The 22,938-nt window shown below is 43.9% G+C and overlaps 1 protein-coding gene across 6 annotated transcripts in view; it reads left to right on the forward strand.

The window, feature by feature from the left end:
- GK (glycerol kinase) overlaps positions 1 to 22,938 on the forward strand; it is a 78,390-nt gene that overhangs the window by 14,258 nt on the left and 41,194 nt on the right. For 3 of the 6 annotated variants that reach the window (XM_047076038.1, XM_047076041.1, XM_047076037.1), the window contains exons 4-5: positions 8,170 to 8,247; positions 21,650 to 21,726. The exons of 1 other annotated variant lie outside the window; for it this stretch is intronic. In XM_047076038.1, coding sequence (XP_046931994.1) covers positions 8,170 to 8,247; positions 21,650 to 21,726 — 155 coding nt within the window. Of the gene's footprint in view, positions 1 to 8,169; positions 8,248 to 17,668; positions 17,753 to 21,649; positions 21,727 to 22,938 lie in introns of all 6 variants that reach the window. 2 more of the 6 variants (XM_047076042.1, XM_047076039.1) reach the window with 2 other exon arrangements.

Raw genomic sequence — 22,938 nt, forward strand, 5'->3', positions numbered from 1 at the left:
AGGGACAGTAGCGCTGTCCGGGGAAGTGATGGGCCAGAGACGATGCTTGGGTTTTTTGCTGGAGCTCCTAGATCTGTCGGGGAACAGCTTGGGAGAGCGGTATTGGAAATCAAAACATTTCACTTCCAGAATCTCCCTGAAATCAGTGACAGAGGTAGATTATTACAGATCTCCATTAATTCCAGGCAGTGTTCATAGACCATCTATCTCCGTTTGCGTTTGCGTCATTCATTCCAGGAGAAAACAATCACCCGCTTATCAACGATTGATAATGCTAGCCTGAAGGGTGGAAACATCGCGTGGCGATGGTCGTCTCTTTACAGTTTAAAAATCTCAGGTTCATCATTCAAGGGCCATGTTTTTCTGCTTTAGGTAATTTGACTCTAGATAAGGGTAACCATCAGTTGGTAGTGTTGGTTTCTTGATTCACATCCTGTCGACTCTGAGATTTACCAACACCCAATCAATCAATTTACTTATCGGTTTAGGTGGAGATACTGGGGAGAAAGTTGCATTTTTTTTTTCAACCTTTCCTCCATGTGTATCCATAAAACTTACCCTAACAAGACTAAACCTAGGGGTGCCTGCGTGGCTCAGTCGGTTGAACGTCTGACTCTTGATTTCTGCTCAGGTCATGATCTCACGGTTGGTCATGAGATCGAGCCCCTAGTCGGGCTCTGCGCTGGGTGTAGAGCCTGCTTCAGATTCTCTCTCTGTCCCTCTGCCCCTCACCCACTCACGCATCTGTGTTCTGTATCTTTAAAAAAAAAGGGGGGGGGACGAGAGACTAAACATAATCAAAACCATTCGTTCAGCAAGACTCACGTGCGAGGAATGCCAGGGCAACAGTGGAGTACAAATAGGGTCGTGCGGCTAACAGCCAAGTGAGGGAAACAGGTGTCAGTGCCATCACACCTTAGTGGAGTATCGTACCCTCATTTCGTCCCTGCGTCTCTGTGGACGTGCCTCAGACTTCATTTCTTCTTTTTTAATGGTTATTTTTATTTTCGAGAGAGAGAATGAGTGACAGCGTGAGCAGAGAGGGAGACAGTATCGCTGTCAGTGCAGAGCCCAAATGCAGGGCTCGAACCCATGAACCGTGAGATCATGACCTGAGCCCAAGTCGGATGCTTAACCGACTGAGCCACCCGGGCGTCCCTCAAACTTCTTTTAGAGCTGCATTCACCAGGTTTTAGATGAGTTGTGTATCAAAGTGACAGCCGGTTGTCTCCTTGAACTGTCCTCGCAGCTTTGCAGTGTGAACAACCTACACGTGTAAGAGGCATTCGGTAGTGCACCCATTACTAAGATATCCATTACCGAAGAAGCGAAAGATCTAGGTGGCTTATAAAGCCATGTTCAGGATGTGGATTCCAGGGTGGTCAGCCTTGGTGTTGACCTCATTCTATCTCCCTTATCGGTCAGGTAGGCTGCAGTGTGTTGGCCTTCTGGACCGTGGGACTCGGAGAGCGTTCCTTTCCCTCTGGCTTTTGTGATATCTGTGAAAGTGACACACAACTCCAGTCGAAGTGACTCGTCTTCCCCTGGCCCTAATGCGGCTCTCTGTTCTACACTCGTCCGTGGCAAACCCATACCCGAGCCCAAGTGACCCAGCACTTCCTTCTCAACAAACACCGGCGGGTGAGCTAGGTAGATGATGTTCCACAACCCCCTCCATACCAGGCCACTTGTGCTAATGTTTTTCCCCAGGTAGAACTCTAGATCTCAGAACGCTGGTGCTCCAAAGGATTTTCCGTCACCTAAAGCTAGCTACAAGTGAGGGGAAAGGACTTACTGGAAGTCCCGTAGCTACATAGCAGCAGATCACATTAAAATAAAGCACAGCTCCCCTGTCTTCTGGGCCAGTGCTCTTTTTCGTGAGCCACGCTGAGAACCTCACACACCGCTTCACCGTTTGGTTCCGGTGTGGCCAATAAATCAGTTTTTGCAGCTGCAGGGCGATTTATTTGTAGTCTTCACCCGGTAGTCGTTAAGGCTGGTTGTATTTCTTTTGCAAACTCCAGTTTGATCGGTGTTATCTGTCATCTGCCAGAAAGTTCATTGATTTCAGGTCCGTATGAGCAATGTCTCCAAGATGAACCTTCACTCTGTAGCTGGACAGCACGCGTGGCCCCACACAGGTACATAGGCTGCTTCTTTCCTTCTTAGGGAGTCTTAGCCCTGTTTGCCTGTCACTGGACTGAAGGAGCGACGAAGCATAAAAACTCGAAGTACTGGTCACGCTCATCCTCCTGTGATAGAAGCAAAGCATGACATATGCCACTTTCAAAGCCGAGAGCATAGGGGTGCCTGGCTAGGATCATGAGTTTGAGCCTCGTACTGGGTATAGAGATTACTTAATCTTTTTTAAAAAAAATCTGAGAGCATAAAATTTTCAGCACTTAAATTCTCTTGTATCAAAAGTAATTGCCACACTGTTAGAGAAGGGGACCCCCCCCATACCCACTGCCTCACCCTGCCAAACATATCCACACACATTTCTGTCTTCCGTCAGACTCCTACTCTCAGGGGTCTCTCGGGGGGGGGGCTCAGCAAGGCACCTCGTTGTCCCAAATAGATACCCAGCCGTGGCTGCCTCTCATTTCCCGTTGTTACGACATCCCTGAAGCACACATCTTCCAGAGACTGTTTTTCTTTGAAGCTTTGTCCCTCCTCCCACCTGGCAAATTTAGTAGCCTTCCTCCGGGACTCTTATTTTTCGCTACGCGTAGTGTCCGGGTTTGGTTTTTTGTTTTTTTTTTTTTTCCTGAACATGTTCCAATAATAAATTATGATGTTATTTTTATTAATTTTTATAACCGGGCTCTAGGCCAGTGGGGCTTGAACTCATGACCCCAAGACTAAGAGTCGCAGACTCTACCGACCGAGCCAGTCATGCACCCCTGACTTTATTTTTAAATAAGGATGCATGCCATCCATAATTCCACCAACAACAATTACAACATCCGGTAGTATTTCCAAAGGCTTTTTCTAAGTATATTTTCCTAACAGCGATTATAACTTTCCACAGGCAGTGTTAAGCAAAATTGAACCAGAGATTTTGAAGTTAGCAGTTAACTCGTTCATTTTACTAGCAACACTCACTGTTGAGAAAAATCCCTCCTGAGAAGGAACATACAGGTGAAGCAGGAACCGGCTAGATACAGTGTACTACATTGGGCTGCATATATGCTGCTGCTGCTAATATCTGTAACTAAATGACTGAGGGGCCAGGAAATTATATATGCTTCATGCCTGTAACTTCTATATGCTCCTAAATGGGTGATAAACCAGGGTGGACAATTACAGAACCTGAATGTGTTATTCTGAGGAAGAGGGAATTAAGATTAAGAGAGGCACAGGTGCTGGGATTAGCAGTCACAAAAGTTTGCTTTAAAAACAACACAGGGGCACCTGGCTGGCTCAGTCAATAGATCATATGACTCTTTTAAAACAATGTTTATTATTTTTGAGAGAGAGAGAGAGAGAACGAGGAGCAGAGGAGGGTGGGGACAGAGGATCTGGAGCAGGCCCCTTGCCCACAGCCGAGAGCCCCATGCGGGGCTCGAACTCACGAACCGTGAGAGGATGACCTGAGCCGAAGTCGGACACTTAACTGACTTAGCCACCCATGTGACTCTTGATCTCAGGGTCATCAGTTTAAACCTGGCATTGGGGGTAGAGATTACATTGAAAAAAAAAAACTTAAAAAGAAAAACCCCAGGAATTTAGGGTAAACAGGACAAGAAGCTGGAACGCTGAGAAAGTTCAGAGGTGCTGCCCAAGACCTATGTGCCCTGGGGCAGTAATGGAGATGTTTTTATGGCTGCAAGAGAATCCTGAGAACCTATTTCACCAGACTTGGGTTGTCTGCAAGAAAAGCAATTTTACTTGGCACAAAGGAATCAAAGTAAGATAGAAGGGAAAGAAGGAGTGGTGAGGGAGGAACCTGTAACCCATGAATCAGATAGAGATAACTCTAGATTTCATCCTGAGCACAAGTTAGAATGAGCCAATAAAGAGAGATAGCCTGAAGGGCATAGGACAGTGACTCAGAGACTGCAGCTCAACGAGCAGCCAGTCTGTTGACGGAAAATTAATGTAGTGGGGGGAGAAGAGGGGATTTTCCTCCACCATGAATTCATCGTGATCCCACATTGGAAAGTTGCCGCTCCAAGTATCGTGTTGACAGTATTCCGCTTGAGCAATCCATTGCTGAGGTCCCGCTGAGTTCTCTGGCCTCTGCTGTATCCACAGTGCTGCTGGGCACTTCCTTTATGTGTCCTAATTAGCTCCGTCCCACTCTGCAATTTTTCGACGACTCTCTCCTCAGTGATATTGATCACAATGAGTGGAAGCAGTAAGTGACAGGTATTGAGTGGTTCCCGTGTGCCAGGCACCGTTACAATGTGCACTAACTCTGGGATTCCTCATTGTAACCCTGGAAGGGGGGCGAAACTATGATTGTTTCTATTTTACAGAAGATAAAAGTGAGACTGAGGTCGAGGGTCATGTTGCTAGGAGAACAGGAATTCGAATTTGAACCCCAGCGGTCTAGCTTCAGAGCCTGAGCTGTATTAAATGGTACCCAAAGCTCCTGCTTCTACTTGTGCTCGCCTCCCCTGGAGCAGATAACCTTGTGTGCTACCTCACAGGGAAAGTTGAGACTCTGGGGCCTTAATTCCTCATTTCCTGTTTCCGTACTTAAAATCTAGAACTCTTATCCATTTCCCTCCATCACAAGGAAAGCGATACCCTTCTGTCTTACTTGAGGCTCCTCCCTCCACCAGTGCATTAATCTCCTCGCCTCCTGTCACTGTAAGAATCAGGACCATGTTGCGGCGCCTGGGTGGCTCAGTCGGTTAAGCGGCCCACTTGGGCTCAGGTCATGATCTCACAGTTCGTGAGTATGAGCCCCACGTTGGGCTCTGTGCTGACAGCTCAGAGCCTGGAGCCTGCTTCCGATTCTGTGTCTCCCTCTCTCACTGCTTCTCCCCTGTGCATGGTCTGTTTCTCTTTCTCTCTCTCTCTCTCTCTCTCTCTCTCTCTCTCAAAAATAAATAGACGTTAAAAAAAAGTTAAAGAAAAAAAGAATCAGGACCATGTGTCATTGTTTCCCAGCACCCCTGTCTGCCACATTGTCCTTTGCCTTCCATCTTGAATCCTGCAAACATTAGTGTCTTCTATTAAAAACAAAACAAAACAAAACAACAAAACAAAAAACAAATCTCTTCCTTTTACCCTGTGCCTCCAAGTTTCTTAGAAGTAGACTGTAGTCATCTTTGTACCCTTAGAAAAGGTGTTTTAGTAAGTAAATTTGCATCGGATAAAGATTATTTTGATAAACGTTTAGTAGGCTCTCCAAGGAAAAAACAAAGGGCTCAAATAAATAAACGAAAGTGGACGTTAAAACGGATAGCAAAGAAATACAAAGGATCCTAAGAGAGTGCCACTAACAATGATAGCTCAACAAATTGGACAACAGTAGAAAAAATTGATACATTCCTGGAAACAGAGTCTAGACAGAATCATCAAGAAATAGAAAACCTGAATAGACCGACCATTAGTAAGGAATTTGAATCGGTAGTAATAAAAGTAAAAATAAACAAGCGGGACTGCATCAAACTAAAAAGCTTCTGCCCAGCAAAGGAAACCATCAACAAAATAGGCAACCTACTAAATGGGAAAATGTATTTGCAAATCATGTATGTGATATGGAGTTAATGTCCAAAATTACAAAGAACTCCTACAATTCAATAGCAAACAGTCTAAGTAAAAAAAATGAACAGAGGGCCTGAATGTTGTTTTCTAAAGAAGACCTCCAGATGGCCAACAGGCACATGAAAAGATGCTCAACATCATTCATCATCAGGGAAATGCCAGTCAAAACCACAATGACATATCACATCACACCTGTCAGAATGGCTACTTTCAAAACAGCTGTTGGTGAGGATGTAGAGGAAAGGGACCCCTTGTGCACTGTTGGTGGGAATGTAACTGGGTGGGACCACTGTGGAAAACCGTAGAGAGGTGGCTCAAAAACCCAAAAATAGAACTAACATATGACCTAGCAAGTCCGCTCTGGTCTTTATCCAAAGAAAGTGAAAACACAAATTCAAAAAGATACACGCACCCCTATGTACATAGCAGTTCTTAACAATAGCCAAGACATGGAAACAACCCAAGTGTTTGTTGACGGATGAATGGAAAAAGTGTATATACAGACAATGGGATGTTATTCAGCCACAAAAAAGGAAACCTTGCCGCTTGTGACAACGTGGATGGACCTTGAGGGTATGCCAAAGTCAGACAGAGGAAGACAGACGCTGTATGATTTTATTTGTATGTGGAATTCAAAAAGCAACACAAATGAAACAAAACTCGTAAATGCAGAGAATAGACTGGTGGTTCCTGGTTGGAGGGGGGACAAAACTGGAGTTGAGGTACAAACTCCAGTCATAAAATAGATAAGGCATAGGGCTATAATGTCCAGCCTCGTAACTACGGTCAACAGTGTTGCGTTGCATATTATGTAACTTTGTATGGTGCCAGGATGACACTAGATTTACTATGGTGATCACTTTGTAGCCTATACATGTATCCAATCATTAGGCGATATACCTGAAACTAGTATAATATTGTCAGTTACACCTCAGTAAAAAATATATATATTCATTTTCCATAGACCAGTTTTCATTGCTCTCTATGACACATAAAATCTCCTTACAGTAAAATCTAAGTAATTGCTTTTTCAAATTTAGATTTTAGTGTATTGTTTTAAAAATAAACTGTTGTTTTGAGCTTTAAAAAAAAGATTACTTAGAACAAAGGAACTGTTGGGCCCCCTCCGCTCTGTGCCGGTCAGAGCATTCCTGTAGCGTTTTATTCTGGGCGTGCAGCTTGAACAGAAAGTTGCGTGTTGCTTGGAGAGTTGGTGAAGGCACTTTAAATCATGCCATGTGGAAAGGTGCCTGGACGGCTCAGTCGGTACAGCAGCTGGCTCTTGATGCTGGGGGTTGTGAGTTCAAACCCCGTGCTGGGCAAAGGGAGTACTTAAAGCTGCAAGGAAAAGGATTTTTTTTTTGTTTTTAAAACACCGAAGTTGTGGATAGAGATTGATCTGTTTTGAGAGAGGTAGAGAGGATTTTGTCAATGGAAGTGCTGGCTGAATGGTCACGTGACAAGTGGTTCTCGGGAAGATTTAAGCAAAAGATGTGTTGTCGATTATATAGCCTTTAAAGTCGGTCCTCACCGTACATTCCAGAAGAGCTCGATCCTTTAGGTCAGTGCGTTCATCCTAGGCTGCATAGTAGAAATCGCTTGGCGGGGGGGAGTTTAAGGAAAAACACTAACGTTCAGCTCCTATCCCAGTCTGTGAAATTGGAATGTTTGGACCATGAAGTGGACATTGATATTTTTTCAGAAGCTCTCCAGTTGATGCTAATGTGCAGCCAAGTCTGAGAACCTCTGATTTGGCTGAATAAGCTGAATTGAATAAAATGGTATGCATTAGTATTTTACTTATAATAACTGTAACTTCAGCATTTGAGTTCCGTAGAGGTCAGTATAATGTAAATACCATCACGTATTGTATTTATGCCCAATTTAAATTTGTACGTCTTACATTATTAAAATACAGGACCGAAACAATTTGTCAAGAACCACAATATGAGGTTGCCTGGCAGGAAGAATTTTATCTGTAGCTATTTTCTCAAAACACAGGCATGCGCACGTGCACACCCACAGAGCAATGGCTCATGGCAGTTAGTAAACAAATGAGTGAGGTGATTGCGGGTCGCTATAGAATAACGAATTGGCTATTCTAAATTTCGAATTATTGTATTCCCTTCTTATAAGGTTACCTGGGAGCCTTTCATTTGGATATTGATCTGAGTCTGGGTCCATGTTGTCATGTGCCGGTAGTGAAGTGGGAAGCAGTCTGTGGAAATAAAAAGAAGCACTTGTTGACCTTGGCTGTTCACTTTTCCTGGAGCCGCTCAAAGTGCTTGCAACACCACTACAAAAGTGCCAAATGTTTTTTCAAACTGTTAAGTTTAGTTACGCATGTAAAAAAAAAACCTTTTTTTTTTTTTTAAAGAACTGTTCTCCTGAAGTAGTTTTTTACTTGTTTAATTGTCTACTCCCTTCTGTGTAACTTTCTCTTTAAAGCTATTGGTGTCAGTAACCAGAGGGAAACCACTGTAGTCTGGGACAAGCTAACTGGAGAGCCTCTCTACAACGCTGTGGGTAAGCTGCTGTTCATTGATGTCATATGCAACGCCTTTCTCCACTGGCAAACATTGTCACACTGAACTGTCTGGCTAAAAGAGCATGCAGTCATGTTTCTTCTACTCTGATGGGATGGGCAGAAGAGTCCTCTAAGAGATTAGTTGTTATTTATTTACAGATATTCATTCACATCTTGAATTATCTGTTTACCTTGCTTTCCCCTTTTCCCGATTATTTGTATTATACAAGTGGTTCAGTGTAGCCAGAAGTGTTTCATAGTCCCTGCTGTTTCTGACACCTAAAAGAAATCTCACCTCCTCCCCTTCAAAACTCCAAATTATACATTATACGTGTTCGCAGTCATCTCGTTCTTCCCGTTTGTAATTTTAATGGACTCATCTGAGGTCGGGACAATAAAATCTCAAAACGTGAGCTCCTTCTGCTACGCATTTGGCTCGTTCAGCAGGGGTTCAAACCCTCAAAATCTCAAATACACCAACGTTAGGTATCCCATCTTATTCAAATGTAAATGACCGTGAGTATATTTTAGCATACTCTTAGCACACGACGTTTGCGCTAAATGACACTGTCACTTGCCGAAAGTAAAATTTTGTTGTAACTGTGGTCACTAAAAGGCATCGTTGTATTTACAAATAGCGAAACACGAGTTTTTGTCCATAAAGTACCACGTTTGTGGGCTGGCGTTGGAGGCAGAAATTGTCAGAGATGGGATGATCGATAGAGTGAGCTTTTTTTCCTTTAGAGTTACTTTAGTGGTATAGTTCCTTTAGTATTGATTGGAAGAAAGTGATATTCGAGCAGAAAATATACTAAAAACGTGCCTTGTAAGAGTAGCATGAATCCTTTGCAAATACCCTTTATAAAACGTTAAGGTATTTCATGTTATCGTGTTATCAGGAAGCATGTAGGATGTCGTGTGTACTTGTGATAAAAAATTAAAGACTTCAAAAAATGTCAACGAATTGCAACCGCAGGTCCTTTTTCACAAAAGTGCATGTTTTAAATCCTTATTTTGTTCTCATTCTCCTGAGCGAGTAATTTTGAGTATCAGTAAAGCAGGATATTACGGTGTTCGTGACTGATACCTAGGGAGTATTCTTTCCTGCATCACTGTTAGCCAACTTCTTGAACTAGTTAGGGTTTTATTTTATTTTTCCCCTAGGGAAGTGGAGGGACCATCTAAAAGGAACCAGAAAGTTCCCGTTAAACTCTAAACTTTGAATCGTAAAAATGCAACTTTGGACTTTGAGTTGTCATTTTAAAATAATGCAACTAGGTTACTTGAAGTTATAGTTAAAGACTTAAGTAAATATCTTACCGGAAATAGTTTCTTTTTCTGATGTGCTGATCTACTCATTTTCTTTTCTTCTACCTGTGTCCTTCTGTGCCCCATTCTTTGGGCTTTTCAATATTAATTTATACAGCACCTATGAGATATGAAGAACTTTTGTCAATCCCTGAAGCATGCACATGTTTGGGAACCTCCTGGTTTGGTGCTATCCCGGATGTGTTATAGAGGATAGGAATTACTGGCCGGTTTTGTAAGCACTTTGTAATCTAGTTTTAGGAAGACGCTAACACAGAATTAGGGAATAGTTGATGAACTATGCTGCCAAATTGAATGGGAATTAGAGCAAGTATACGTTAGTATGGATGTTGAATTCAGGGCATACCTTTTGAGGAGGTTGAACTCCATTTTAGGTCTTGAAGAAGGTACTGGATTACTTTAGGAAAAGGGGACATTGAAGGCTAGTGTGAACGAGCTCTGAATGTGAAAATGTGTACACATATTTCACCAAGAGTAAAGACACTGATGAGTTTCGAGGATAGGAGGATTTATTTTTGAGCTGTTATTAATAAAACTAATAGTGATGATAATGCTCACTCAGTAAGTGCTAACCTTACTATGTACTAGGGATTGTGCTGAACTATTTACCTGTATTATTTAATCTCAGTGACCCCGAAGCAGGTTTTACTTGCCTTATTTTACAAGTGAATTCTGGAAAAGCTCTATATTTTGTCCAGCGCTACCTAGCTAAAAGTAGAGGTAAAGCCACAGTTTGGACGTTTAGAAACCCCTCCAACCCCAAAGCCTGTGTTCTCGTTTGGATAAAGAGGGCTTGGTGAGGATATAGAGGGCTCTGAAAGCCATTCACTGCGTGACCTGGGATGACAAAATGAATAATAAAGGAGAGTTTAGCTTCCCATATGGTGGAATGGGTTGTTTCACTTGTCTACTGAGCACAGCTCAAGAAGTTATACAAAACAAAGCAAAACTCTGTCTGAGGGACTGGAAGCCTATCAAGGCAGTGAGGAATTGTGGGGCCACGTTACAGGAGAGAAGGAAAGCCCAGAGAGTTAAGCCTGGCGTTTGGTGTTGCTTATTCTATAGAGATACCTGTAGCTTCTAAAAGAAGTAGCTGAAGTTGAGCAGCATTTTCACAGGTCGATGGACATAGGGAGGTCAAAGGTAGTCAGGCTGCCAGGGCTGGAGATGAATGTTGGTCAAATCCTCGACTTGTGATTGCAAGTGCAAAGGGCCGACCCTGGAAGTGAGGAAAACTGGAAATACACGAACCCTCACAGGAACTACAGCCTGGATTGAGGTCATTTAAAGCACTGGGTGGATTCTGGTGATCAAACATTGCTAATGCTTCTAGCCTAACTTCCTTTCAGAAACAAAAATGAACCCTTTCTGGGGAAAAATTCTCTCTAGAGGCTTTCATGTATGATTTCTAGTTTTCTATAAAAAGAATCAAGCATACAGAACAAGATATGACTAAAGACCAACAGAAACAAATGACCTTAGAAATAAACCCATAGGAAATCCCGATATTAGAATTTTCAAACTTCATTTTTTTTTTCAAGTTTATTTACTTTGAGAAGGGGTGGAGGGAGAGAATCCAAAACAAGCTCCACAATGTCAGTGCAGAGCCCTACGCAGGGCTCGATCCCACGACCCTGAGGTCATGACCTGAGCCATAATCCGGAGTCAGACGCTTAACCAACTGAGCCACCCAGGCAGCCCAAGAGTTATCAGACTTTCAACTGATCATGATTAACATGTTCAAGGAATTCCTTGACAAGAATGATCACCTTAGTAAAGAGTTGGAAGTTTCAAAATAGAAATTCTAGAACCGTACTAAAAACTCAGTTGATGAGTTTTATATCAGATTAGACACAGCTGAAGATGAATTAGTGAACTGGAAGAGAGTGAAGCACACAGAGACAAAGGTTTGGAAAATATAGAAAAGACTCCAGGAGAAAGATGGAGTAAGGTGAGGAGGTCTAACATATTTGTAACTGGAGTCCCAGGAGAAAAAAGAAATGATAATGTTTTTCAGATTCAGGAAGCACTGTGATTCCCAGGCACGATAAATACACAGAAAGCCATATGTAAACATATGCGGAGACCTGAAGATAAAAAGTAAAAAAAAATTTTTTTTTAAATTTTTTTAGCGTTTTCTTTATTTTTGAGACAGAGAGAGACAGAGCATGAACGGGGGAGGGTCAGAGAGAGAGGGAGACACAGAATCTGAAACAGGCCCCAGGCTCTGAGCTGTCAGCACAGAGCCCGACGCGGGGCTCGAACCCACAGACTGTGAGATCATGACCCGAGCTGAAGTCGGACGCTCAACCGACTGAGCCACCCAGGCACCCCAAAAAGTAAAAATTTTTAAGTAGCCGAAAGCTTTGACCTTCAAGAGGGCCACCCTGACTTGCAGGGGCTCCTGGCTGGCTCTGTCAGTGGAGCATGCGACCCTTGATCTTGGGGTCGTGAGTTTGAGCCCCACGTAGGGCATAGAGACTACTTAAAATGAATCTTTAACAAAGAGAGAGCGTCACATTGACTTTCAGTTAATTTCTCGATGGAAACAAAGTAAGTCAGAATACAAAAGAATGAAGTCTCTAAAGTGCTCAAATAAAACCGGGACTTCCACCGACGATTCTATACCCAGTGAAAAATCGTCTTAAGTAATTAAAGTGAAACATAACAGCAAAGACAAGCAAACACTGATAGAAATCATTACAAGCAAACCCCCACTGAAAGAAAAAGTGAGCGCTGTTTTTCACACAGAAGGAAAATGTTCTCACGCAGAAAGTTGGCAATGCAAAGTCCTAGAAAGGGTAAATATGTAGGTCAGTCTGAATGAATTTTGACTGCATAAAACAATAACATTAAGATGTTCAAAATGTATTAAGAATTAAAATACATGGCAACAGTTGTACATGAAAGGAATTGGGGGTAGATGAGTTTCAACTGTTTTGAGGTCCTTGTATTGTCAAGGATACATGTTTTAATAATCTCTAGGGTAAGCAATGAGAGTAAAATGATGTATAATTAACCAGCTTATAAAGGGGGAAAATTAAATGATTTTTTTTTGAAAAAGGCAAGAAAGGAAAGAAAAAGGAATGTGAAATGGGAAGGAAGGACAAATAGAAAGCACTTAAATCCAAATATGTAAGTAAGTATATTGCAAAGAACAAGATTCAGGGCACCTGGATGGCTCAGTCAGTTGAGTGTCTTTTTGACTTCGGCCCGGGTCACGATCTCACGGTTCGTGAGTTCAAGCCCCCCATCGGGGTCTGTGTTGACAGTGCGGAGCCCGCTTGAGATTCTCTCTCTCTCTCCCTCTCTCTCTGCCCCTCCTCCGCTCGGGTGGTCTCTGTCTCAAAATAAATAAATAAACTTAAAAAAAAATATATTAGAAAGGACAAGATTTCGTTTCTCCACAGTAACGTCTAGCAAAGGGGTTGAGACTGCTCATCAGTTAATGGGAATCGTGGAGAGAAGGCAAACCCGAGAGACCTTTTCGAGGAAAGACACAACCTGTAGGTTTGTAAATCAGATAGAGCATAAAGATGAGGCGGGGTGGTGGGGGGTGCGGGACAGGGCTACAAGATTTTTAGCCTGAGAGAACAGAAGAAAACTAGTATTTAAGGGGTGCGAGCCTGGGAGAAAAATGGCTCGCTTCTTTGAGCAACGTGAGTCCCGGACTTGGAATCAAAGCTCATCCCTCGGCAAGTAGGTCTGTGGCTCTCTTATAAAGAGATGGTCCAGATGTTAGATGGAGACTGAAAGTTGGTACCAGAAAGGTGCTAGTCTCAGTTTATTGTGGATGACTTCCCTAGAGGAATGAATGTACATCCTTCAACAAGAGTTTAAGTGCCTTTCTGTGTGTAGGTTCTGTGGTGACCCCTACGCACACAGTGACAAGCCAGGCAGGAGGCAGACACCATGCTTGCCTTTGTGAGTCAGGAGCCTAGGGATCGATAGCCGGAAGTGAGAAGAAGGCAGGGGAATAGAGACAGGGGAGAGAGAAGGAGTCATGAGCTGGGAAGAGAAGCCACTCGGTCATGACAAGGATATAGGTTCTGCCTCCAGTTTTATGTCACCCAGGGAAACGCCAAGGTGTCCTGTCTCCATGCAAATCTGAGCTGAGAATATTTACACGGTATTAAGCCTTCGGCAGCTTTCTCTGAAAACAACACAAGGTGGGATTGGTGGAAACAGAATCAGATTTTCACAGATCTTTGTCCTTGAGCTTCGTCTTTGTGGATATCACGGTCTGTGGGTTTTAGTCTCTCTCACCCTCTCTTTGTCCCTTTCTTGTAAATCTGTCGCTCTAGGCCTGTCTTTCTCTTCATCTCTCGCTTTACTTACATAACTCGGTTATGTAACTGATGAGCAATATTTGTTATAGACTAGCAAATGGGAGAAGCAGTCTACACTTCCCTTTTTTAAAAATTGCTTTTTATGTGGCCTCCTTTTTTACGGTTCGAGGTCTCCTGATACGCAGTCAGCTCAGTCGCCCCCGGAACGGTGGCCGGTAGGAGCATTTCAGGGTCAATCAGTGGACCCGAAGCACATTCGATGAAGAAACTTAACGCTGAGCAAGGCTTTTTTTAAACGTGTCTTTGTTTACTGACATATTTTATAACAGATACAAGCACGGAAAGAAAGTTTAAATCAGTCCATTGAGGCACAGATGGCCTGTTTCAGAAGTTGCAAATAGTGTGAGAGTTGATGCGTGAATTGTGTGATGAGCGAGGTAGACGTTGCAGTTGATGTGTCCCTGACCCCGGGCGGTGCTTTTCTCTCCCCCCGTTAGCGTCCTCTTCATCGGTATTCTTCTCCGAAGACTTCCCTTCACCCCAAGCCTCGCCCTTTTTCTAAACCTTTCCCGTCCCAAACCCGCTTTTACTAGGGGTCCACACACCTTGGTGTCTCCCGAGTATTACTGACGCGAAAGGTTGGGGGTTACAAACACACCATAGATGAAGCCCAGCGCAACTACAGCTACGCACCCAAACCCCACAGCACCGAAGCGGTGTGCGTGTCACGTGGGGAAAGGCTTGAATCCGGGGTGTTTCATATCTTCGTGTGCACGTTTCACGATCGCTGCCTGCTGCGATACGACCCGGGCTCCAGTAGCTTTCTGTGGTTCATGGTTTCATATCAAAATATCATTCATATTAAAGACGAATATCCAGGGAGGCAAGAGTCATTGATTTAAGATCTTTATATGTTAGAGAAAACCACCGACAAACATTCTTGGTCTCCGATCCATTTTTTCCTGATTTAAATGTTATTGCAAACATCTTTTTCTAAGTTGTTGCATTTAAAATTCCCTATGGGGCAAAAAAAAAAAAAAAATTAAAAAAGGGGCCCCTGGGTGGCTCAGTCGGTTAAGCGTCCGACTTCAACTCAGGTCATGATCTCTCTGTCCATGAGTTCGAGCCCCGCATCGGGCTCTGTGCTGACAGCTCAGAGCCTGGAGACTGTTTCAGATTCTGTGTCTCCCTCTCTCTCTGACCCTTCCCCATTCATGCTCTGTCTCTGTCTCAAAAATAAATAAACGTTAAAAAAATATTTAAAAAAAATTAAAATTCCCTATGGGGCACCTGGCTGGCTCAGTCGGTGGAGCATGTGACTCTGGATCTCGGGGTTGTGAGTTCTAGGGGTGCTTGAGGCCCATGTTGGCTATAGAGATTACTTCAAGTGAGATCTTTTAAAAAAAAGTTCCCTGTGATGTATAAACTCTTTTCTGCAGAGAGTTGCACTTTTAAACACTGGTCATCCTCTTTGCCTTTTTTAATGTTTATGTACTGGTTAACCCTGGGCCAATGATTAAACTTGTGTAATTATCTGTTGAGATCTGAAGGAAGCTTGAGCTTGTTTTTTTTTTTTTTTTTTAACCTCGTCTGGACCTGGATTCGGTTTCAGAGTATCAGCATGAAAGAAAACCATAAATGGCCAACTATCTAAAACGTGGAAACATACTTTTTTCGTTTCGTTTCATTTTTATTGTTTTGCTTTGGAAGGGAGAAGTTTTTTTTACTTTTGTCAAATCTAGAATATTCGGCTTTATCAAGATCTCCTTCCATTTCTCCTTATGTCCAGTCCTTTATAACAGGGTTTTCTGAATGCCTTCCATTTCCTCCATTTGGGGTAAAAAAAAAAAAAAAATACGGCTGTTTTTGTAATTATTCAAGTCTTCAACTCCAGGCCAGTTTAAAAAGAAACTGAATTTGATTTCAACTTTGAGGTTTCTGATCTTTACTGTTTATATTCCACTGAAGACTTTAAATTCATCCTGGCTTACCTGTGTCATAGGGGTTTCATGCTGCATTCAGATTCTGGGTTCTGATCCTGGCTTTTCCACTTCTCTCCATTCTGTGTCTTCCCTTGACATTTAGACTGGAGAAATTCACAGTGTGGACTTCCTAGGCACGAGGCAAAGATCAATGAGCTAATACCCGTAGAGTACTTACAATAGTGCCTGGCAGAGTAGAAGGCTTCAGTGTTAGCCACGGCCGCTGTTCGGAATTGACTGATAGTCTTTTTCACCCAGGAATGCCAGATGGAATGATTGATTTCTACATGACAGGTGTTCTTAGGGGACATGCAGAGCCTACGTGGATCACACACGCGTGTGTCAGTCCTTGGCGTCCCGGCATTTATACACCTAAGACCCGAAATACGTTCAGCCCCCCACGTTGTGGCATATACACGTTTTAAATCACCGCCTCCCCCCCCCCCCCGCCCCCGCAACTCTGCATTTTTCTTTTGGCCCCAGTGACTTCTGAAAATGTGATCAGGGGAAGGACAGTCATCGATTACGGTCTCTTCTCCTTTGCAAGTGACCTCTTGCCCCGCTTAATTAATAACTTTTGGCCAGCGGTAACGCACAGCAGTCCCATCTGGTTTACTGTTATTATATTTCTTGTTGGGGAGACAGCCCCAGAACACTTTGCGGAACGGCCAGAAGCCGTTGCTCGGGGTGCGCTCGGTAACCCGGAGCCCCGCCTTCATCTCCCTCCTCGGCCCGCCGGCAGCTCCTCGCGTGCTCGTAGCAAACCCGCTCAGAGACGTGCTGTGTGCCTCGGCTTCTGGTCAACTGAAAATAATGAAGATTGTTTCTAGTTAATTTTGAAGTTTTTTCTTAGGTCCTTTTCCCTTCTATCATTATGACAAACCCAAACTGATGCACCTTTCTAAATATTCTAAATGTCGTCTCTTCCTCTGGACTGTTACTGCGTCGCCTAACTAACCCCGGTCCGTGGGCAGTGAGGCAACCGCATCTCTCTTCACTGTGCAAACTATGTTGTTCAGACCTGACTAAGTCTGACAGACAGCTAGTGGATGCGACTGTATGTAGTACAAATGAAAGATTATCACGTCATCCAAACTGGATTTTTTTTACTCGTTTATTTGATGATTTGAACCATCTGAATCAGATTTCCTTGGTCTAAATAAGGGACATACCTTATAGAAGCAGGCTATCTAGTGTTTGGGACTCCCGAGCGTCTGTTTTCCTTCTTATTTTTTTCCAAATCACTTTGGAACTTAGCCATTCCCTGTGCCCTCCAGACACGCTTCTCCCGTTTGTGGCGGTGGGCTTCCCCTCCTGCCAGCCTCCCGGGGAAGTGCTTTCTTGGGGCCATGGCTTCCCAAAGCAGCCTTTTCATGTCTTCCCATGGATCGCCCCGACAGTGACCGTGGCTCACTCCTTAGCCTTCCTTTGTAAGGGATGCTCACTCACTACATCGCACAGCCTTTCAATTTACCGGTTGGGCGAACAGTCAGTAACCAGCCTGGGCCACTTTTCTAACCAGGACGCAGATAGGTGGCCAGGTGGGGAAGAGTCATCCTGAACAAGAAGCACCTATTTACCTGGTCTTTGTCCACACGGACGGGGTCCACCGAACCAGAGACTCTGACCAGACTGCCTTTGTTTCCCTTCTACTCCATGTCTCTTCCTTTTCCTTTTCTACGCTCAAATGTGTAGAAAGTGTTCGTTCTGATGAACTTGCCCAAGTGATCTGCCGTTTCCTAAGCGGTCAGCAAGAGAACACACACCTTGAATCTGGCCACCTCTAGCGTGAACTGCCATTATTTCTCCTAATGCTCCAGCCGCTCCAGTTTCTCCTGGCCCTTCCGATCCGGTTGCCGTTGTCCCCTCTGGCTCTTCAGTTCCAGCTGCTGGCGCTTCCTCAGGTATTGCTGTTCTGGCTCCTGCTCCCTTCCCAGCCTTCCGACTCAGACGTGACGGGGGAAATTGACCACTGAAATTGACCACCGCTGCCGGATATGGATCTGGCACCTCTGATTGTTCTCAGAAATTACCTCCACAAGGGGCTTAGTCCTCCAGCTTGGGGCCTTCTCTTTGGCTTTTGGTCTCTTATTCTGCCAATCTAATTCTGCCATCTTAGCTTCTTTAATGAGTTTTCTAATTTTTTTTTGTTCTTAATTCAATTAATTTTCAGCATTTGTGAACTGTTTGGTAGTGTATCAACCGCTGACATTTTTCTCTTTGGCAGTTGTACTAATTCATTCCATGTATTCTAATTACCTTAAACTCTTGGGCTATGAAAACAAAGTGAACCTGCCAGCCTTCTGTGATCATGGAATAATGGCAGCAGAGAGACTGCAGAGACCATCTAGTCTGACTGCCTCGTTTTATACTCAGGAAATCAAGGCCACAAAGGGTAAAATGACTTGCTTGAGTCACGTAGCTTATTGGTGGCAAAGTCAGAAGACAAACAACTTTGGTCTCCTGATTTGACATCCAGTGTTTTGACTCTTTTTGGTGAGAGTTTGATTCTGTGCATTCCATTCTGGATACTCACAAGGTCTCAAGTGAGGAGTAAAGTGCCCCAGTTACTTAAGTGGTCGTTGTCAAGGAGCAATAGAGTCACAGAGCCACTGGGACTCAGAGAAGACACCTGGGCATGAGTTTACCTGTCGTTGTGTTTTTGTTTTTGTTTCTTTAATTTTTTTTTTTACATTTATTTTTTAAGAGACAGAGACAGCACAAGTGGGGGAGGAGCAGAGAGAGAATGAGACACAGAATCTGAAGCAGGATCCAGGCTCTGAGCTGTCAGCACGGAGCCCGATGCGGGGCTCTAACTCACAAACCACGAAACCATGACCTGAGCCGAAGTCGGACGCTTAACCGACTGAGCCACCCAGGCGCCCCTCTGTCGTTTTGTTTTTAAAGAAATAATTGGGACAAGTTCCATATCCTAAAGACCAGGCCCTAAACAAGAGGCTCTCAAGTTCTAGTATAATACTGAATAACTTGGGATGTTTATAACAAAAGTACAAAGAGTCAGGCCTTCCTTGCATACACCTGCAACCAGAATCCTGCAAGGTAGGGCTTGGAATGTGTAATTTCAGATTTTTCCAGGTGGTTCTCATGTGCTTTCTGGGTAAGAACCACTGCTGTGGAGTCTAGCAGTGTTTCTTAAAGGAGCGGGGGTTGGAAGGGGGCACCTTTGTAAAAGGCACATTTCTGGGATCCCTCCCTGGCTCTACTATCCTAGAATTTCTGGGAATGGGGTCCATCTTTAACTTCCCTAATGATTATTTGCATTAAAACACAGAAAAGCACTCATCTAGGAGGCTCTGAGTCATTCAACAACAGCCTAGAACAATGACTTTCATGTCCTTTGTTCATGTCCCTTGATAAGAAATACATTTTACACCGTGACTCATCAAACTCCCATAACTAAAACAGAAGTTTCACAGTACTTACCTTACTGAGTTCCGTGAACTCTGTTAGTTTCCATTCTAATCCACCCTGTTTCATTTTTTAAAAGTAGGTAGTTGAAACACACTCAAGTGATTGAAAACCCCCGGCCCACTGGAGCTTGAAACACTGAAAATTGAGATGTGTTTGTTAATTCACAGACTCAAAACCCCTCTCTTGCATTCCTCTCCTTTTCCCCCTTACTCCTGTTAATACCTCCTGGGGTTGCTTGCCTATGAGGAAGGTCCGCTTTTGTCAGAGCCCTGCAACACTGCCCCTCGGAAAAGTGGACTGCCTCGGTTCCCTGGGCATGGCAGTTCTCGCCAAGTCCACGCGGCTGCTGCTAATGGCTTACATCAATCACAGTGCAAGTAACGGAAGACTCTACCTGAACTAAATCAAGTTTAAAAAAAAACAACAACCAAGAATGTTTTTGTTCATGGAACCAGCAGCGCAAGAGTCGCTTAGTTCAGGTGCTGTTTGATTCTAGACTCGGACGTTATGACCTGGATGCCGCACGAGTCTGTCTTTTCTTGGGATGGCTCCAGATGCGGCCGATGCGGCTCTCTCTTCTTGGGGGCCGCAGGCCCGGCCACACTGCCGAGGAGAGCTGCGGAGAAGCGAGTCCGGCAGACTGAGCACGGATCTCCGTTGGGCTGATGAGACCCCACGCGCTCCGCTGAGCCAGTCCCTGGGATGCGGACGCGATGCTGGAGCTGGGAGGAGGGTCGCGTCGCAGGCCGACCGCTCGGCTCAGGATGAGGGAGGGACGAGTTGCTTCACAGAGTTTGAGATCCTGCGCTCGGGAGCGAGAGGGATGCGTGGTGGGCAGAGGTGCAACACGTGCCCTCTAGGCCTCGGAAGCCCCGGTCTTCCTCTCTGCCTCCTGTTTCCTCGGTGGTGACCAGCCTGTGCTTGCTGCTTTTCACACCCGTAGAAACCAGTCTGCTGTCCCGAGGTAGCCACCGGTCAAAATCAAGCGCAGATGGCCCTCCACGAGGGAAGTGACGATTTAAGGGATCCGGAAGAACGGATTAAAATTCACTACAGAAAAGAACGGGTTTTTTTATTTTTTTAGTTTTATTTTTTATGAAAAAACAAAACAACAGCTGGTTTTTAAACAGAGAGAGAGCAATCGGCTAGTTCAGGGTGCACCAGACTGTGCGTTGAGTGCCCAACATTCACGTGTGTGGTGGGCAAGCCTGTGTGCCCTTTTTTTTTTTTTCAACGTTTATTTTTTTTGGGGGGGGACAGAGAGAGACGGAGCATGAACGGGGGAGGGGCAGAGAGAGAGGGAGACACAGAATCGGAAACAGGCTCCAGGCTCTGGGCCATCAGCCCAGAGCCCGACGCGGGGCTCGAACCCACGGACCGCGAGATCGTGACCTGGCTGAAGTCGGACGCTTAACCGACTGCGCCACCCAGGCGCCCCGCCTGTGTGCCCTTTAAATAAACCACAGGCCTGAGCCTTTTCAGGAGGCACCTGAGCATAGTCAGTGCCTAAAAATACCACGTGACCACTAACAGATTAAAAGTGCAAGAAGTTTAAGTACAAAACTTAAATCTGACAAACAAAACTCTGCGGTCCTGTTGGTTCCCCTTCGTCGTGGCTTTATGCACTACCCGATACCTTCTCTTTCTCAGGCCTTCTGTCGTGAAGCAGAACAGAAATGTCTTCTCCTAGACGGTCAGAAAGGGGACGATAGTTGCTTACTATACATGATGTTGCGCTCTTAAAATAGATTTTTTTACAGTCTAGCACAGAGCGAGAATGGTGACCTTTAAACAGTTCTTGTAATGATTCTGGCCAGTAGCCTGCTTTTGAAATGGAAGAGTTTGATGTAAATAAGCAATTCATACGTGAGAGACTGAATCTTACTTCTTCCTCCAGTAAGTGGTACCGGGTGCTCTGCTCTGTCACAGATCGCTCCCAGGTTTTCTAAGATACCCGTTTTGTACACAGCACGGTGATCCTGAGCTGTGAATTCTGCCCTGGCAACTAGCCTGACGAGCATTTACATTTTCTCCGTACTCCTGCATTCTTAGAAAACGCCTATCCAAAACATTTTTTCATTGTGGTTTTTTTTTTCCTATAAAAAGGATACAAAATAAGGGCCCTAAGGTTTGTATTTTTCTAACTTGGTCTGTAACTTTGCATAAAACCTTTCAGTTCTTCCTCATAAATTTATTCTTTTTTCTAACAATATGCCCATTCATTTCTAATTTTCTAATTTCTTTTGAAAGCTCTAGCATTTTAATTGCTTATGGAAACTAATCGATCTCCTATCCTTGACAGTGATTTCATTAAGATCTGATTTTTTAAATGAAGTTTTTCATATATATTATTATATTTTGGTCTATAGTGTGGCTTGATCTAAGAACCCAGTCTACCGTTGAGAATCTTAGTAAAAGAATTCCAGGAAATAATAACTTTGTCAAGGTAAGAGATGTCTTCAAAAGTATACTATAAGAATGCTTGTTTAAAAAAAGGGTTTAGAGATTTCACCTGAAAGACTATTCGGGCCCTATATCCTATCGCACAGTAATTATTGGATACATTTTATAGGCTATCCGCAGATAATTGAGGGTAACTCAAGTATTTACCTTTCTGTCTTCTTGCCCTGTGGTGGATTTGAGGATTCATATTCCAAGGTCGATAGGCTGAAGGGGATGATAAAGTGTCCCAGTGGCTTAAGCCATGCTTCCCAGGGCGTGCTTCCTGTAATTCAACCATGCTTTCAAAATCTGTCCTTCTTGGTTTCTACTATCTGTCAAAGAAAGTTCCGGATGCTTTGGAGTTTTTAGGCATCTGGATTCAGAGGGACAAAGTAAAAGTCACTCCAACTCCTCCCGAACTCCTCTTCCACTTTATTCGTATGAAGGAAGCTTATAAAAATTGCCTATATTTCAGTCCATATGTAGAGCTCTCTTCAGATAAATGAAGGGAGAGAGAATTTTTTTGAAACTGGCAAGGTTTTTTTCTTAGCAAGGTCAAGGCCAACTTCTCCTAGCATCCAAAGGAAGTTCTGGGGTGTTTGTTTGCTTATCCCCTTGATATTTATTGGTCAGCAGGACCCTTAGGGCAGTGGTTCTTGGTTGTGAAACTAGCGTTCAGATCCCATTAACTGTAGCAATTGAACAGACCATTCCCTACCCTCACCCGCCCGAATAACTTCAGGCTAGTCCTGAATATACCCTCACCCACTTCCTATTCTGTTCCTCTTTGTCACCCTGCCCAACCCTCATCCCCACCTCCAGTTACTTTGCTTCAAGGGATGCATGTTTTTCTCTTCGGTGCCACTGTAGGCCGCTTTTACACTCTCTACCCAAGTCATAACAATGAAATATTACGGACTACCTCACTGTTGGCTCTGTGGGATCATCCTTGGTCCTTCAAAGAGAAATGATCCCATAAATTATTTCCTTTCATTATTTTTGAGCATTGATTTATTTTTTCTAGGAAAGCCAGAAAACCATGAGTTGAGAGTCTTAACTTACAGGGTGCATTAAAGTATTAAATGGTTTGGTTTGAATTTTCTGTAGTTAGGTGATCAATGAGGAGACCAAAGATTAGGGGAGGGGAAAGATAGTTGCATTATTTTGATGTATGTATCTTCTTCACCACTTTCATTTAGCCTTTATAAATAAATCT

This window comes from Lynx rufus, unplaced genomic scaffold (genome assembly GCF_022079265.1).
Source record: "Lynx rufus isolate CCGP_SWC_20201006 ecotype Redwood Valley unplaced genomic scaffold, mLynRuf1.p SCAF_14, whole genome shotgun sequence".
NCBI classification, from domain to species: domain Eukaryota; kingdom Metazoa; phylum Chordata; class Mammalia; order Carnivora; family Felidae; genus Lynx; species Lynx rufus.